At 35.9% G+C, this 16,863-nt stretch overlaps 1 protein-coding gene across 1 annotated transcript in view; it reads right to left on the reverse strand.

Annotated features, from left to right (window-relative positions):
- The window catches only part of LRBA (LPS responsive beige-like anchor protein), a 1,065,192-nt gene that overhangs the window by 221,215 nt on the left and 827,114 nt on the right, over positions 1-16,863 (reverse strand). Inside the window, 2 exon segments of the mRNA XM_042782393.1 lie at positions 9,365-9,484; positions 10,515-10,655. Coding sequence (XP_042638327.1) covers positions 9,365-9,484; positions 10,515-10,655 — 261 coding nt within the window.

The following is a 16,863-nucleotide window of genomic DNA, read 5'->3' on the forward strand; positions in this document are numbered from 1 at the left end:
CTTCATTATATTCACAGCATCATTATTCACCCAGATGCCCTATATAAAGAATCATCTTTATGTCTTCCTGTCCCTTACAAACAAGCAATTGCCAAATCCTGGAGAGTTATTTTTTAATTTATGGTCAATATTTATGTAATAAAGCTTGCCATTTCAACTTTCTTCACAGGTATAACTTAGTAACACTAATTATGTTTATCATGTTGTTCAACCATCACCATTATCCATTTCCAAATTTTCCCATTGCCCTTCAGAGAAGCTCAGGGTCTTCCAAGCAGTGAGTCTCCCTTTTCCTCTCCCTGCCACCCACCTCTGGTGGTTACTAACAAACTTTGGTCTCTACTGTTCTAGATATTTCATGTAAGTGGGATGATGTAATATTTGTCCTTTTGTGTCTGACTTATTTCACTCAACATAATGTTTTCATCTATGTAGCATGTTAACAGGACTTCATTTATCTTTATGATAGAATAATGCTGGTTTGTTTAACAAAACATGTTTTGGGGATTTTAATTCACTTTTCATAAGAAATACTCTGCCTGAAGGCAGAGAGTTAAAGCCCTATGCCTTAATTAAATCTGCTATTTTTTCTGTGTTCTGTACACAGATGCTCAAGTACAATTTAAATTTTCTCTCTTTCATCTCAGTAGACTAAAAGTTCTTACTTTTTAAATGCCTTAAATTCATCCACATCTTTCCTCTTCCATTGCTCCTACTGAATTTAAACCTTCACTGACTCTTCTAATTACTTTAAGAGCTTAACAACTGCTTCCATATTTTCACATAGTGTCATACATATTCAAAGACCAACCACAGTCATCTCTTAAAACCACAAAATCTGTTTCTGTGTCCTGACTCCCCTCAGAATCAAGCTGACCTCCTTAACAAGCCTTGTCTAGAAATAGGGAAGGCTGTATTAAAGCCTGCTTTACAAGGGCTCTCATGATTGGCTCCGGATTTTCTCTTTCCTTTTCCTCTGCACAGAAGCTGTACCTATGAGCCCATAAAGCAGCTACTATACTTCATTACAGGAAGTTGTTTTGTTGTCAGTATCTCCACTAGTGTGAAAGTTCAGTGAAGGCAAGGTCTGTGTTTATTTGGTGCTGTATCACAACCAGAAACTGGCAGTGTATAAAATCAATTGAAACAAACAAACAAATAAAAAATAATTAAATGCTACCTGAGCATGCCTCCAAACTTTTATTATAATTTTACTTTTAGCATAGGTTATTATTTTGTTGGAGGCTCTGGGTGGTATACCTGGTTAACTACTAGCCGAAATAAAAGCTTGGCTGTTCAAACCTATCCAGCCTGGAGATCTGCTTCTCTGAAAGGTTATAGCCTGGGAGAAGGAAGGGCTGCTTATGCACAGGGAGACAGCTCAGGGGGCAGGAGAGTATGGAGGGATGGACACTGGGAAGTGGTAACTATGGGGAGGAAGTGGGAGGGGAGCTGTTGCATTATGGTAAACTGTGGTCAATGACATGAGACAAAGTATATGTCAACTGCTGTATGGAGAGTGAATTTGCTCTGTAAATCTTCACCCAAATCACAATTAAAAAAATAAATAAAGAAAGAAAGGTTATAGCCTTGGAAACTCTATGGTGCGGTTCTATTCTACCATACATGGGGCCGCCATGAGTTGGAATTGACTTGATGGCAACCACTGCCAACAACATTGTTTCAGTAATATATACTGTACTAAATTCTGAGCTTCTAGAAGTATAGTTCTCTGGTAATTCCCATTTTAGATCCATTTGCAACTGCCCTCACTTCAAAGTAATAAAATGAGGTGCCATGTATGACTCCTTCCATACTTTCTAATCCTAACTTTTAATCATTTCTAAACAGAGGAAGAAAAAGAATTTAAGTTGCAGCAAATTAGACAGTTCTAAACTATTTGATTTCATTTATTGACTCTTGGATACCTGAAATAAGAAGTCTGCCTCAAGAGAGGGGAAAAGAAGAATCTGTGAAAATGCACTGTCTAGAAAAGTTCAGACATTTGCCTAATATTTAGATGTGATTGCCTAGTGAAACTCACCCTAGCTTTATGAGACTTACTTGTGACATAAAATTTTGTCTTAATAAATCTTAATAAATTAATAAATAATTTCTATATTTCAGTGACTTTTTAAGATTTGAAACACTGACTCTACTAGGAATTTAGAAATGTTATTTTCAGAGTAACGATTCCCCATTTCATTCCTCAAGACTTCATATTCTTATTGCCTTTCAATTCATATTTTGATGAAGTACACATCAGAAACATTGTTGACTAAAGAAGATGTATGCATTCTCTCCATAAGCAGAGAGTTATCATTTGGTGTGATTCCAAACCAATGCCCTAAGTATGCAAAAGCCAATACAGTAACCACTGTTGTTAGGTGCCCTCAATTTGGTTCTAACTCATAGTGACTCTATATACAAAAGAATAGAACAATGTCCGGTCCTGAACCATCCTCACAACCATTGCTGTGCTTGATTCCACTGTCGCAACCACTGTGTCAGTCTATCTCATTGAGGATGTTCCCCTTTTTCACTGACCCTCTACTTTACCAAGCATGATATCCTGATCCAGAGACTTGTCCCTCCTGACAATATGACCAAAGTATGAGAGACAATGTTTGGCCATTCTCGCGTCTAAGGAGCAGTCTGGCTCTACTTCCTCCAGGAAAGATTTGTTCATCCATCTAGGAGTTCATGGTACATTCAATATTTTTTGCCAACACCACAATTCAAATGTATCAATTTTTCTGCAGTCTTCTTTATTCGTTTGTCAAGGTTTCACATGCATATGAGGTAACTGAAAAATACCATGGCTTGGGTCAGGCATATCTTAGTCTTTAAAATGACATCTTTGCTCTTTAACACTTTAAAGGATCTTTTGCAGCAGATGTTGCCAATGCAATACATAGTTTGATCTCTTGACTGCTGCTTTTATGGGCATTGATCATGGATCCAAGTAAAAAAAAAAACCTTGAAAATTTCAATCTTTTCTCCATTTATTATGATATTGCTTTTGGTTCAATTGTGAGGATTTTTGTTTCCTTTTTGTTCAGTTGTAATTCATACTGAAGGCTGTCATCTTTGATCTTCAACAGTAAATGCTTCAAGTCTTCCTCACTTTCAGCAAGCAAGGTTGTGCCATCTGAGTACTGCAGACTGTTAGTGAATCTTCCTCCAATCTTGATGCTGTGATCTTCTTCATACAGACCAGTTTTTCAGACATTTGATCAACATACAGACTGAGTAAGTATGGTGAAAGGATAAAACCTGACAAACACCTTTCCTGATTTTAAACTACTCAGTATCCTCTTGTTCTATTCAAACGACTGGCTCCTGGTCTATGTAAAGGTTCCTCATGAATACAATTAAATGTTCTGAAATCTCCATTCTCCCCAAAGTTATCCATAATTTATTATGATCCACCCAATCAAATGCCTATGCATAGTCAATAAAACAAAAACAAATGTCTTTCTGGTATTCTTTACTTTCAGCCCAAATCCATCTGACATCAGCAGTGATATCCCTTGTTCCACATACTCTTCTGAATGTGGACTGAATTTCTGGCAATTCTCCACCAATATACTACTATAACCATTTTTGAATAATCTTCAGAAAAATTTTACTTGCATGTGATATTATTGATAATTTCCATATTCTGTGGGATAACCTTTCTTTGGAAATGGCACAAATAGGGATCTCTCTCAGTTGGCTGGCCAGGAAGCTATCTTTCAAATTCCTTGGTATAAAAGAGTAAGCACCTCCAGCTTTCATCCATCTGATGAAACATCTCAATGGGTATTTCCTCAATTCCTGGAGCCTTGTTTTTCACCAATTCCATCAGGGTAGCTTCGACTTAGTCCTTCACACTATTGGCTCTTGATCATCATATGCCACTTTCTGAAATGGCTGAATTCGACCAATCTTTTTGGTACAGTGACTCTGTGTATTCCTTCCATCTTTTTTTGATGCTTCCTGCATCATTCAATCTTTGATCTATAGAGTCCTTCAGTACTATAACTTGAGGCTTCAATTATTCCTCCATTTTTTTTCAGCTTAAGAAATGCCAAGTGTGATCTTTCCTTTTGTTTTTTTTTTTTTTACTTCGGGTCTTTGCACAGTTCATTATAATACTTTACTTTGTCTTCTCAAGCTACCCTTTGAAATCTTCTGTTCAGTTCTTTTATTTCATCATTTCTTTCATTTGCTTTAGCTACTCTCCATTTGTGGTAGTTCAGTTCATGTGTCAACGTGGCTGGACCTGGTTGAGTGGCTAGGCAGCTGGATGTAGTATTCCCCATTATGTGACTGGTAAACAACTGCATGGTGGAATCTACTGTGAGCAGCTGAGTAGCTGTTTTTGGGTATGTGGTCTGCTTCCTGTATATATGCAGCAGCTTTGGGAATGGTCTCTAGCATATGGAACACTTGGATCCTGCATGTAGCCATGTTGTTTTTTTCAGTAGCCTCCTTAAATTAATGGCCTGCTGTGTGGTTTGGTAACCTTGGGACTGTGCCTTTTTACTTGTCAACCTTGGGCTTCCCAGCCTCAGCAGCCAGCAGCTGTCTGAGTGAAGAAACGCCTCTAGCTCCAGTGGGCTGGGAGCAGGAGGCAGAGCTGGACCCCAAGGTTGAGGGGCTTTCACCCAGTCCCTAGAGCCTGGCACTTTGAACTTGGACTTAAACCTCCAGACTGTAAGAGAATAAACTCCTGTTTGTTAAGGCCATCCCATTTGTGGTACATTCTTGTCAGAGTGGCACTAGGTAACCAAAACACCATTCAAGAGCAATTTTCAGAGTCTCTTTTGACAGCTATTGTGGTCTTCTCTTCCTTTCCTATCTTTTTAATGACCTTTTGTTTTCTTCGTGTATGATGTCCTTAACATCATCCCACAACTTGTCTGGTCATTGGGTTCGTGTTAAATTGATCCTTGAGACAGTCTCTAAATTCAGGTGGGATATACTCAAGGTCATATTTTGGCTCTCATGGACTTGTTTTAATTTTCTTCAGCTTCAACTTGAAGTTGTATCCAAGTAATTGATAGTCTGTTTCAGTCCCCCTCCGGCCTTTTTCTGATTAATGATAATGAGCTTCCCCATCACCCTTTTCCATAGACGTCGTCAATCTGATTCCCATGTATTCCATCTGGCAAGGTCCACAGGTATAGTCACTGATAATGTTGTTGAAAAACGGGATTTTGATGAATAAGTCCTTCACTGTACAAAATTCTATATCATGTAATCTCTGGCATCATTTTCACCACCAACATCATATTTTCCAACTACCAATGCTTCCACTTTGTTTACAGCTTTCACATTCCAATCACCAGTAATTACTAATACATATTGATTGCATATTTGGTCAATTTCAGACTGCAAATGTTGGTAACAATCTTTAATTTCTTCATTTAGTGTATAAATCTGAATAATAGTACTACCTGGTCTTCCTTGTAGGCACATAGATGGTATTCTATCACTGGCAGCATTGTACTTCAGGATAGATCTTGAATATTCTTTTTGACAATGAACATGAGGCCATTCCTCTTCAATTTGTCATTCCCAGCAGAGTAAATCATCGGACCGCCCGATTCAAAATGGCCAATACTGATCCATTTCAGCTCGCTAATGCCTAGGATATTGATCTTTATGCATTCCATTTCATTTCTGACAACTTCCAAGTTTCCTAGATTCATTCTTCATATATTCCACGTTCCAATTATTAATGGATGTTTGCAGTTGCTTCTTCTCATTTTGAATTAAGCTACATCAGCAAATGAATGGTCCCAAAATCATTAATCCATCCACATCATTAAGATTGACTCTATTTTGAGGAGGCAGCTCTTCCTCAGTCATATTTTGAGTGCCTTCCAACCCGAGGGATTCATCTTCTGGCAATATATCAGACAGTATTTCCCTGTTATCCATAAGGTTTTCAGTGGTCAATTTTTTCAGAAGTGGACGTGGCTAAGTCCTTCCCATCAGTCTATTTTAGTTTGCAAGCTCTGATGAAACCTTACCACAATGGGTGACCCTTCTAATATTTGAAATACTAGTGCCATAGTTTCCAGCATCACAGCAACACACAAGCCACCACATTATGACAAAATGATAGATGAGCAGGGATAGCAGCCACTAGTAACAGTAAAACTGAATAAGTCTCTTTCTTCACTGAAATAAAAAAAAATCTTATTTCTTAACTTTACTTTATACAACCTTTTTTTTCAGTAAAAGTATTATTTGAAAGCTGACAGACTGCAAGAAATAAGAATTCTAAAACAATAAAGTAACAGCTCCCTCTCAGCTTAAAATAAAAACTTTCTGAAATGTCATTATGTTATCTTTTTGAAAATTTTATTTAAATAAGTCTTCGATCCATCTTTGGGTTACGATTGATAGTCTATTTATGCCATAAATGAGGGCCCCTAAATTTGCCTCTGTTTTTTCCTCTAAGAACTTTATAGTTTTACATTTCACATTTAAGTCTTTAATCCATCTGGAGTTAGTTTTTGTGTACAGTGTGAGGTACGGATCTTGTTTCATTTTTCTGCAAATGGATATTCAGTTTTGCCAGCACCATTTGCTAAAGAGACCACACTTGTCCATTTACTGGTTTTCGGTCCTTTGTCAAAAATCAGCTGACCAGAGGTTGATGGATCTATTTTTGAGTTCTCCATTCTGTTCCACTCTGGTGGTATAGTACCTAAGGCATCTGACTACTAGCCAGAAGGCTGGCGGTTCAAACCTACCAGCCACTTCTCGGAGGAAGGTTGGGCAATCTATTTCCGTAGTGATACTGCCTTGGAAACCCAAGGAGGGGTCTCTGTGAGTCGAATCTGACTTGACGGCAATGAATTTGCTTTGATTTTGGTTTTTGGTCTATGTGTCTGTCATTGTACCAGTACCAGGCTGTTTTGACTACTATGGCTATAGAGTAGGTTTTGAGATCCAAGAGTGTGAGGCCTCTTACTTTGTTCTTCTCCTTTAATGTTGTTGTTGTTGTTCTGTGCCCTCGAGTTGGACCCAACTCATAGCGACCCCTCCTTTGGTTTCCGAGGCAGTATCACTACGGAAGTAGATCGCCCAATCTTCCTTCTGAGGAGTGGCTTTGCTTATTTGAGGTCTCTTTCCTTTCTGCATAAAATTAGTGATTGGTTTTTCCATATCCTTAAAGAATGTTGATGGGATCTGGATTGGGATTCCACTGAACGCATAGATTGCTTTCGGTAGAATTGACATTTTCACAATGTTCAATCTTCCTAACCATGAGCATGGTATGTTCTTCCTTTTATGTAGATCTCATGATTTCTTGAAGTAATGATTTGTAGTTTTCTTTGTACAGGTCTTTTGTGTCACAAGTGAGATTTATTCCCTACTATTTTATATTTTGGGTAGCTATTGTAAATGGTGGGAGCTCTGGTAGCATAGTGCCTTGGGCACTTGACTGCTAACCAGAAGGCTGGTGATTCAAACCCACCAGCCACTCATCAGAAGGAAGATGGGGCAATCTACCTCTGTAGTGATACTGCCTTGGAAACCCAAGGAGGGGTCACTATGAGTCAGGTCCGACTTGACGGCACATAACAACAGCAACAACATTGTAAATGGTACTAATTTCCTTATTTCCTTTTCAGTAATCTCTTCGCTGGTGTAGAGGAATCCAACTGATTTTTGGATGTTGATCTTGCATCCTGCCACTATGCTAAATCTCTCAATTAGTTCCAGTAGTTTTTCAACTGAGTCTCTTGGGTTTTCTAGGGATAGGATCATATCATCAGCAAATAAGGAGAGTTTTACTTCTTCCTTACCAATTTGGATGCCTTTGATTTCCCTTTCTTGCCTTACTGCCCTGGCTAGGGCTTCCAACACAATGTTGAACAGAAGTGGTGATAGAGGGCATCCTTGCTGGTTCCTGCTCACAAGGGGAATGGTTTCAGTGTCTCTCCATTGAGAATAATGTTGGTTGTTGCTTTTGCATATATGCTCTTTATTATGTTGAGGAACTGAAATTTTAAATTCTTTTAACTTTTCGGTTAACCTTGTTCTCTATTACTTTATATAAATGCCTTATCTAATACTAATAGAAAACTAGAAATTACAGTAGCACAATAGCAGGAACTGAAATTCTAGTCTTTGTCTAGTACTAGCAACTGTTGTATTTAAAGTCGCTGGGCATTCAAAGGAAAGCAATGGACCCAAAGGGGCTGTGAGAGACAGCAGGGGCTGGCATCTGCCTGTCTGGTGGCCTGAAAGAGGTGTCATTCTAATGTGTAAGTTCTGAACTGGATCTAGGTGGCAAGGGTCTGAGATGATGCATGGGCAACTGGTCTGAAAGAAAGTATCCATCTAACTTGTGAGCTCTGACCTAGTTCTGGGTGGCGAGGGTAGGAGAGAGAGAATATTGTATTAGTGATTGATGACAAGAATGGAGAAGAGGGAAGATCAGATTGGATCCATTTGCATATTTTGGGAAATGAATTCATGATAATCCTTAATATATAATTAGTGATGCAGGTGGGATTTACCCACTTTGCCCTTTGGTTAGTCCACCACATAAATGAAATGTACAATTATCATTATATTGAATTTTTTAAAAAGTAATCTACAGCTCCTTATACAAGAGGAATTTAACTGTTGCTCCTTTGAACTCTAAAATCTCTCATATGGCACACTTATTATCTTCTCTCATGTTATATTTATTTATGTGTAAGTCGTATTTCTTTATGAGATCATAAGGAGCTTCACAACCACAGTTATATCATCATACAAAATAGATCTAACACAGTACCTTCTTATATTATATGTCAAGAAAATAAAATAATGTGCTTTTGAAGGTTGAAACAAAAGTACAGTGAGGATTATATTAATAACTATGCAAAACTTTGTCTTTTACCATAATAAACAGGCATATTAACAAGAGTAGAATTCTCAGCAAATGCAATCCTATATCAGGTGTACATTTAAGACCAACAACAGCTAAAAGATGATTACCTAAGAATGGAAGCATGGAACCTCCAAATACATAGGTTTGAGATTTTTCCCTTAGTATTTTTCTGACTATATTAATTTTATTCATTATATTCAGAATTCCCTTGATTAGGCTGCCTTACATGAAGGACATCCATATTACATTATTTCTCTTTAAAAAAAAAAAAAAAAAGACTCCAAGGAGGAGGAAAAAGATATTCTGCAACTAAAGAGAGAAATTCTGTATAGTGGTTCTTGGCCATTTAATTAAGGCCTTATCCTCTGAGGCTTTACCTTTAGTAAAGAAGGCTGAATTGCAGGAGAGACATTTTCATCATTCACTCAACAAGAAATACATTGGCAATAATAATTGTAAAATGAAATATTTCTGTACCTTGATATCAGATGTGTCACGCTGACTATTTCTCCAAGCTCTGGAAACTGATGAAAAAGTTCTATCTGCATGATCAAACTTCCCTCCTTGTAAATTTAGGAAATAAGTTGTAAAGGGTTCCTGTAAAATAAACAATTAAAAAATTCTGTATGTTTCCTTATGCATAAAAATACGGTTTTTAATAAATCTTTATATCTAAATATTTTAATGACTAACGTGCTTTAGCCAACAATATATACTACATAGAGAACAGGATTTATATCTAAATGATTAGACCAATGTTCTTACATTTTTTTTTAAATTTCAGCGGTGTTTATAAATATTTCTAATATTTGGTATTTACTTTTTTTCAGACTTTCTTCCTTTCCAAGAACAATTTATTAATAACATTCAGACACACATTAGGTTGCATTTTCTTCACAGTAAAGTGAAATAGTCCACTATGTAATTTTCCTATTGTTATGACTCAATATTTAATTTATGATTAAGAAAAGAAAAATGTTTGGAAGATTTAAAAGCCTCCTCTTAGTTAAAGAACACTTAAACACGTATTAGTGGATAATTGCTTGAAATTAGCTAAGCACTATAAATTACTTCTAGGATTTATGTCTGCCTGTATGCTTCTAACAAGCTCTAATTAATGATGTGCTGCTAATGCTTTCCCAAAGAAATTACTTTCTACTAGACAAATCACCTTTCAATTTTACAGAAACATTTCTTGTTTAACCAATATATTATCAATACATGGCAACCTCAGTGTTACCTACAGAGACACTGTAATAAGTAAACTTGTTTCATTTGCTATAAGTTTCCAAACTACATCAATATATGTCTGTGATTATGAAATCTTATTTAGTTCTTATTTTAATAGACTACATTTGAATATGACCTATGTAATAATTTAGAATCTTATAAGAGATCCACAATTTGCAGAGGCAAATTTAAGAAAAACAGTCACACAATTTCAGGTAAAACATTTTAAATGGAATATTATGGTAATATGTTATAAAACAGATACCAAATAATATATAATTAAAGCATCAGTCATTAAAAAAATAGTTTTCAAGAAAGATGAAGATTTTTAACCATTATACATTCTCTATAACATTGTGGTTATTTAGTCATGGTTTATCATTCAAATTGAACTTACTATTCTTAACAGCCATGCAAGAACAAAGCTTGCAGTTGAGTAATGAGTACCATAGTGGAACTTTGGAACTTGATCATCTTCCCATGATTCATAACGCTCTGCAAAGAATGCTGCTCTTTTTGGATTCAAAGCTCCAATTGGCTGGCAATGGGTAGAAAGAACAGAAAATAAGAAATGTAATATCCTTCATATCTTCCTCTCTTCAAATATTACTTTATTAGCAGGCATGGTAATATATTAGCATATATTAAATAAACACCCTAAAGGCGCTCTGGTGGTGCCATGGTTAAAAGCATTCAGCCACTAACCAAAAGGTTGGTAAGTAGAACCCATCAGCCATTCTGCAGGAGAAAGGCATGGCTTCTGTAATGGTTTATAGCCTTGGAAACTCTGAGGGGCAGTTCTACTCTGTGCTAAAGATGAGTTAGTATCTACTCAATGGAAGTGATTTTTTGTTTTTGTTCTTAAATTATTATTTTCTTTAAAACCCAGCATTATATTCATAGGGCAGGTGGAAAAACAAATTCATTTTTCAAAGCAGGCTGAACATGCACATATAAGTAAGTGATAGAGACATCTGTCATGTCTCAACAAGTCTAGCTTCTGTTGAACATAAGTCTTTAATCAGTCCATAACAAGTATTTTCATAAAGACAATTACATGAACTGAGTATTAGTTATGCAATGCCTTGGAAAGCATCTATACAGTCCTATTTAGTCCATTAGAAGCAACAACCAGAAACAGAATCTTGAAGCTGGAAGAAATGACTTATCATGGGTTCTGAGAAGAGGATGGAACAAACTTAGGAGAAGGATGAAAAAGATTACAAGAAGGAAGTTGTATAAAAAAGACATTAAGATAGAATTAGAAATTTCTAGTAGTATGAGAAATTTCACTGCAGAATTCCAGTAGTATTAGTGAAACTGGGACAAAATATGCCTGCATGAAATATTAAAAAATATAAAATGAATAGCAGACAGATTACAAGTTCATACTGAAAGACAATACATTACAAATGTGGTCCAAAGAACAGTGTAGCAAAGTGGTAAAGAAACTGAGGTCATTGGGAAAATGACAGTACCTGTGAAAAGGCTGTTTTAGAGGATAAAATGAGTAAGAACATGTAAAGTCCTTCAAATCATGTCTGGTATATGTTAAACAGTCAATAAATTCTAACTACTATTTTTAACATAATCTTTTAGAACTGTGATAAGAAATGAATAAAATAATGCCTGTAATGACCATAGCACATTGTTTGGCATAGGATAAAAGCTCAATAAACGTTGTTGGTATCATTATTATTGATGCTTTTAAGGGAGTACATGAACTCAAATAGTATGCAAAATTTTGTATGATTACAAACAGAGACATTTCTTAAGGAAGACATACAAAATTTCCTTAAAGTTCACAAAGAGTCTAGAGCTCAGAGAAGGTTAAGAACAACTCTAAAACATTCTGATCTACAGTAAATCTCTAGTCTTTATTCAAAACGTAAGTACCAATTCAGTGTGTGTGTGGAGGGGAGATATGTAAGATTACTTCCCTTAATCAGATTTAGAACAACGGCATTTGCTTTATATCTTTTATAAAGAGTAATTTTATAAAAAAAAAAATCTTTTTATAAATGAAACAGTTTTCAGACCTGTTTTTAAATTGCTTTTCATACAGATACATGCTCTTAAGCAACATTTAAATTTACTATTTTGACTACTTTCTTAAATTAACCTCCCCCCACACACACATATTACTCTTTATCTTTGGTACCACTGTCTTTCAATAACTTGGTCCTAAGTCAACATTATTTTAACATAAGCCATTTTTACAAGTCTATTTTTAGAAATATTTGGTTGACTACTATTTTAAACTAGTGTGAGAGTATACTAATTTAAAATGGCATTTTAAAACATCAGTTTCTGTACAAAAGAATTATATCTGATTATATGATTTATGCCAGTTAAGAATACAACTGACTCTAAGAATTCTTTCTTTGTTACAGAACCAATTTGGAATGTCTTTAAATGTATGTTAGTTGTTTTCCTTAAAGACTGAGCTGTGCAAAAGGAAAGAAAGAAGAAATAAAAATCATTGGGAGACAAATTATATGAATTAAAAATAGAATCAATGCTCCTTTTGTATAGTGCTGCAGCATATTAAGTATTCACTTTATCTGCTCCTATTTTTATTACTCTCCAAATGAGTACCCCCAAAATCAATAGTTATAAAATCACATTTCTTGAATATAATGCTAAAACCAATTAGGATTGATTTCACTAGCGTCTGAAAAAAGGACACTGTGCAGAGATCCATATAGGTAGAACCACAGTATTGATTCTGGCTGTTATTGTTACAGTTGGTTTCTGAAGCCTGCTACAGGACAGCTATCAAGACATGCTACATTTATTTGCAAGCATATAAAAAAGAAGTCCCTAAATAAAAGAAGGTTTTTGAAAAAAAAAAAAGACTAGTGGAGCTGTGCAATGACAATGATACACTATCAGCTTACTCAGAGAAGTTACAGTGGGAATACACACATTGAATTATACATTACACGAAAGCACTGATTTATTGTGGTAATAACATCCACCTCATTAAAAGATTCTGCTTTGCTGCAGTTGGAAGGCTACATATTGTTTACTGCTATAAATTAATGGCAGTGCAAAGAAGATTGTGGAACCGTCCTAACAATAGATCTGTAATGACAGTGCTGTATATCATAGCTTCCTCAGCAGCTTCATAACAAAATGGAGACAATGTATTGAGCTAATACATTCTACCATGCTGGCCCATATTTTTCTGACAACTGCTTTAAAAGATGAGCTGGATCCAACTATGTTATAATGCTGTAAAACATTTAACTAAGCAAGAGTTAGTCACACACCCAAGTACATCACTGCATTTTTAAAACATTGTCTAAATCAGCATTGTAAGATGTTTATTCATCTCTGCAAAAGAACTAAAAGTAAATGGTGATGGCTCCTCTTACTTACAGAGTCTATTACAAGAAACAATTGCAAGACACTTCAGGGAGATTTTTAGCACTATATCCTAAATAGAGCTCTTTGTACAATTTAACTGTTAAGAGTTTGACAGAGTTTTTTTTTTTTTTTTTTTTTTTTTTTAAATCAGAAAGTTGATTAAAGGAAGAAGAGGAAATAACACTGGTCATTATAAAATGGTCATAACTTATTGAGAAACAATGAATAGAATATAAGCATGATTAGAATTTGTAAAAATAGTATCATTCGAGTTCATAACAAGCATAGATAGAGAGCCCTTGAATTTAGGAAAATAATTTTAAATACTACAAAAACCTAAGAAATAGAATTGCTAAGATTTTTTATTCTACCCCCAAAAAAACAATGAAAAATTAGTTCAATAGAATGATTTAAAATGAGAGTAACAGTACTATCCAAAGATACATTACCTAAAAAATACAGAAATTTAAATAATAATGAAGATTAAAGTACCCAAAAAAATCCAAAACTCACAGCCATCTTATAGATTCCAATTTATAGTGACTTTATAGGACAGAGTAGAACTGCTCCATTATGTTTCCCAGACTTTAAATCTTTATAGAAGCAAACTGCCTCATCTTTCTCCCACCAAGCAGTTGGTAGGTCTGAACATTTTAGCAGCTGAGCATTTTAACCACTAGGCCACCAAAGCTCCTTCTGGGATTAAAGTAGGAAGTGACAAATTAAAGAAAACAAACATAGGAAAATTCTTGAAAATGGATTAATAGCAAAAAAAATTATTGTACCTAGGATATTTTAATAATCTCACAAATAGTAAGATTAACAGTTGTGGTAGAGTGATAAGAATTCTGTTTAAGAGATAAGAATGGTGGCTTTCAGAAAAGGATATGCAAAATAAAATTTTTAAAATTAATTTCTTAAGAATGTTATAATAAAAATTCTCTGAGGATTAACTGTGTTAATTATTAGAGAAACAAATATATTGCATGTAATATGCCTAGCTCAATGCCTGGCACACTGTAAGTTGCTAGTAACAATAATAATTTTTTTTATTCAGGCTATTTTATCAAGTTTTTTTTCAAAAGCAATCAAATAAACATGATGGAATTAGTAGTCTATTAGGAAAAAATGTAAGTAAACATCACAATCTTATAGTGGCAAAGTGTGTCATAAAAATATATAGTACTGTAGGTTGTCTACAAGAAGGCTAATAGTATAAAATAGTAGTTCCAATAAACTGAATTACTCTAACTCAAAAATATAACCAAAAGCAAAATCACCTTTTGAAAATCCAGGGGCTCCAAATATTACTATGAAAAGCAAATAGAATGTCAAATAAATAACAATTCTCTTCTGCCATCAGTTAAAAAACAACAACAACAACATGGTTTTGGACTCATATACCCCTTTAAAGGCATACAAAGACTTTTTCACTTAAGTACAGGTAAAACTATAAAAATAAATGGCTTTTATGGTGTTGATACATTCTAGGTTCTTTCTTAATTTTTTAAAAAAAGTTTAAAGATATTTATCTGAACTTACATAATTAAGAATTAAGATCACCTCCAGCTTGAACTATGCAGGGAAGAGTGTGCCCATTACCATGTTTAGGGTTGGCAGACGATGTTTCTACAAGTGTATTTACATACTCTGTAAGAATTCCCAGGTATAGAGAAGGGAGGAAGGGGGGCAAGGTTGTAGTCACTTCTTGGCCACAGCCAGCTCCCCAGAGGGAGCAAGTACTTGGACCTGTGGGCTTGGGACCATAGTCACAAGGGACATCAAGCTCAATTGGCATATATATTACACAAAACATTGTTCCACATCCTACTTTCGTAAAAGCTTGCAAGCAGCCATCTACATGCAATAATGGGTATCTCCTCATCTGAAGCAGAGAAAAATGAAGAAAACCAAAGATTCATGAAAACAATTAGCCCAAGTGACTGGTACAACATGCGATCCTCAGCTTATATGACTATAAGACCAGAACTAGATGGTGCCCGGGTACCACTATCAACCACTCAGGGGAGATCTCTATAGGAGATCTTAGATAGAGTAGGAGAACATTGTGGAACAAAACTCAGAATCATTAAAAAAAAAAAAGGGACCAGGTTTGCTGATGGAACCTGATGGAACCACTGAGACTATGGCCCCTAGCTGCCCTTCAGGTCTGGAATTGAATCCACTCTTGTGGCTTCCAGCCAAAGAAAAGACAGGCATATGAGCTGAACATTTAAATTAGGTAGATACTTTCCTTGGAGAGCTCAATCATGGGAGAATAGAAGGGCTGTGTATGCACAGGGAGACAGCTCAGGGGACAGGAGTGCATAGAGGGACGAACACAGGGAAAAGGTAACTATGGGGAGGAAGAAGGAGGGGAGCTGTTGCATTGTGGTAAATTGGAGTCAATGTCATGAGACAAAGTGTATGTGAACTGTTGTATGGAAAATGAATTTGCTCTGTAAACTTCCACCAAAATCAAAATTAAAAAAAAAAAAAATTACCTCCAACTTAAATTTTGCAATCAACAAAATATTATATATTCTCATAATAAGCATGTGAGGTAGATATGTGTATTTAAAGATAAAGAAATGAAGTTTTTCTGGTTACCTAATGCCAACTCTGACAAGAATATAACACAAATGGGATGGCCTTAACAAACAGGAGTTTATTCTCTTACAGTTCTAGAGGCTAGAAGTCCAGGTTCAAAGTGCCAGGCTCTAGGGGCAGTGTGAAAGCCCTTCGACCTTGGGCTTCAGCTCTGCCTCCTGCTCCTGGCCCACTGAAGCTAGAGGCATCTCTTCATTCAGGCAGCTACTGGTTGTTGAAGCTAACAAGCCCAGCGTCGACAAATAAAATGGTATAGTCCCGATGTTACCAAACCACACAGCAGGCCATTAACTCCAGCACAGTGAAAGTCCCAAGGTTGGAAGAGTATGGCAGACTGCTAAACAACAATGCGGCTGCATGCAGAGTCCAAGTGTGCCATAAGCAAGAAACCATTCCCCAAGGCTTCTGCTTATATACAGGAAGCAGACTACATTCCCTAAGGCAGCTACTCAACTGCTTACAGTAGATTTCATCATGGAGTTGATTACCACTCTCTTCATGGGTAACACTACATCCAGCTGCCCAGCCACCAACCAGGCCCAGCCAAGTTGACACCAAACTGAAGTATCTTAAGTAACTTGCTCAAAATCAAAGAGCACAAAAAAGTTCTCAATAAGTGGTGTTGTTGTTAGGTGCCCTCCAGACCATTTCAAATCTTAGTGACCCCAAGTGAAAGAGAAGAACTATCCAATGGGTTTTCTAGCCTGTAATTATTTCCTTGGCTGACTGTGGAAAACACCATCAATTCATCTATGCAGACTCAA

This window comes from Orycteropus afer, unplaced genomic scaffold, assembly GCF_000298275.1.
Source record: "Orycteropus afer afer isolate SDZICR_OR568_19922 unplaced genomic scaffold, OryAfe1.0 scaffold00297, whole genome shotgun sequence".
In the NCBI taxonomy this organism is placed as follows: Eukaryota; Metazoa; Chordata; class Mammalia; order Tubulidentata; family Orycteropodidae; genus Orycteropus; species Orycteropus afer.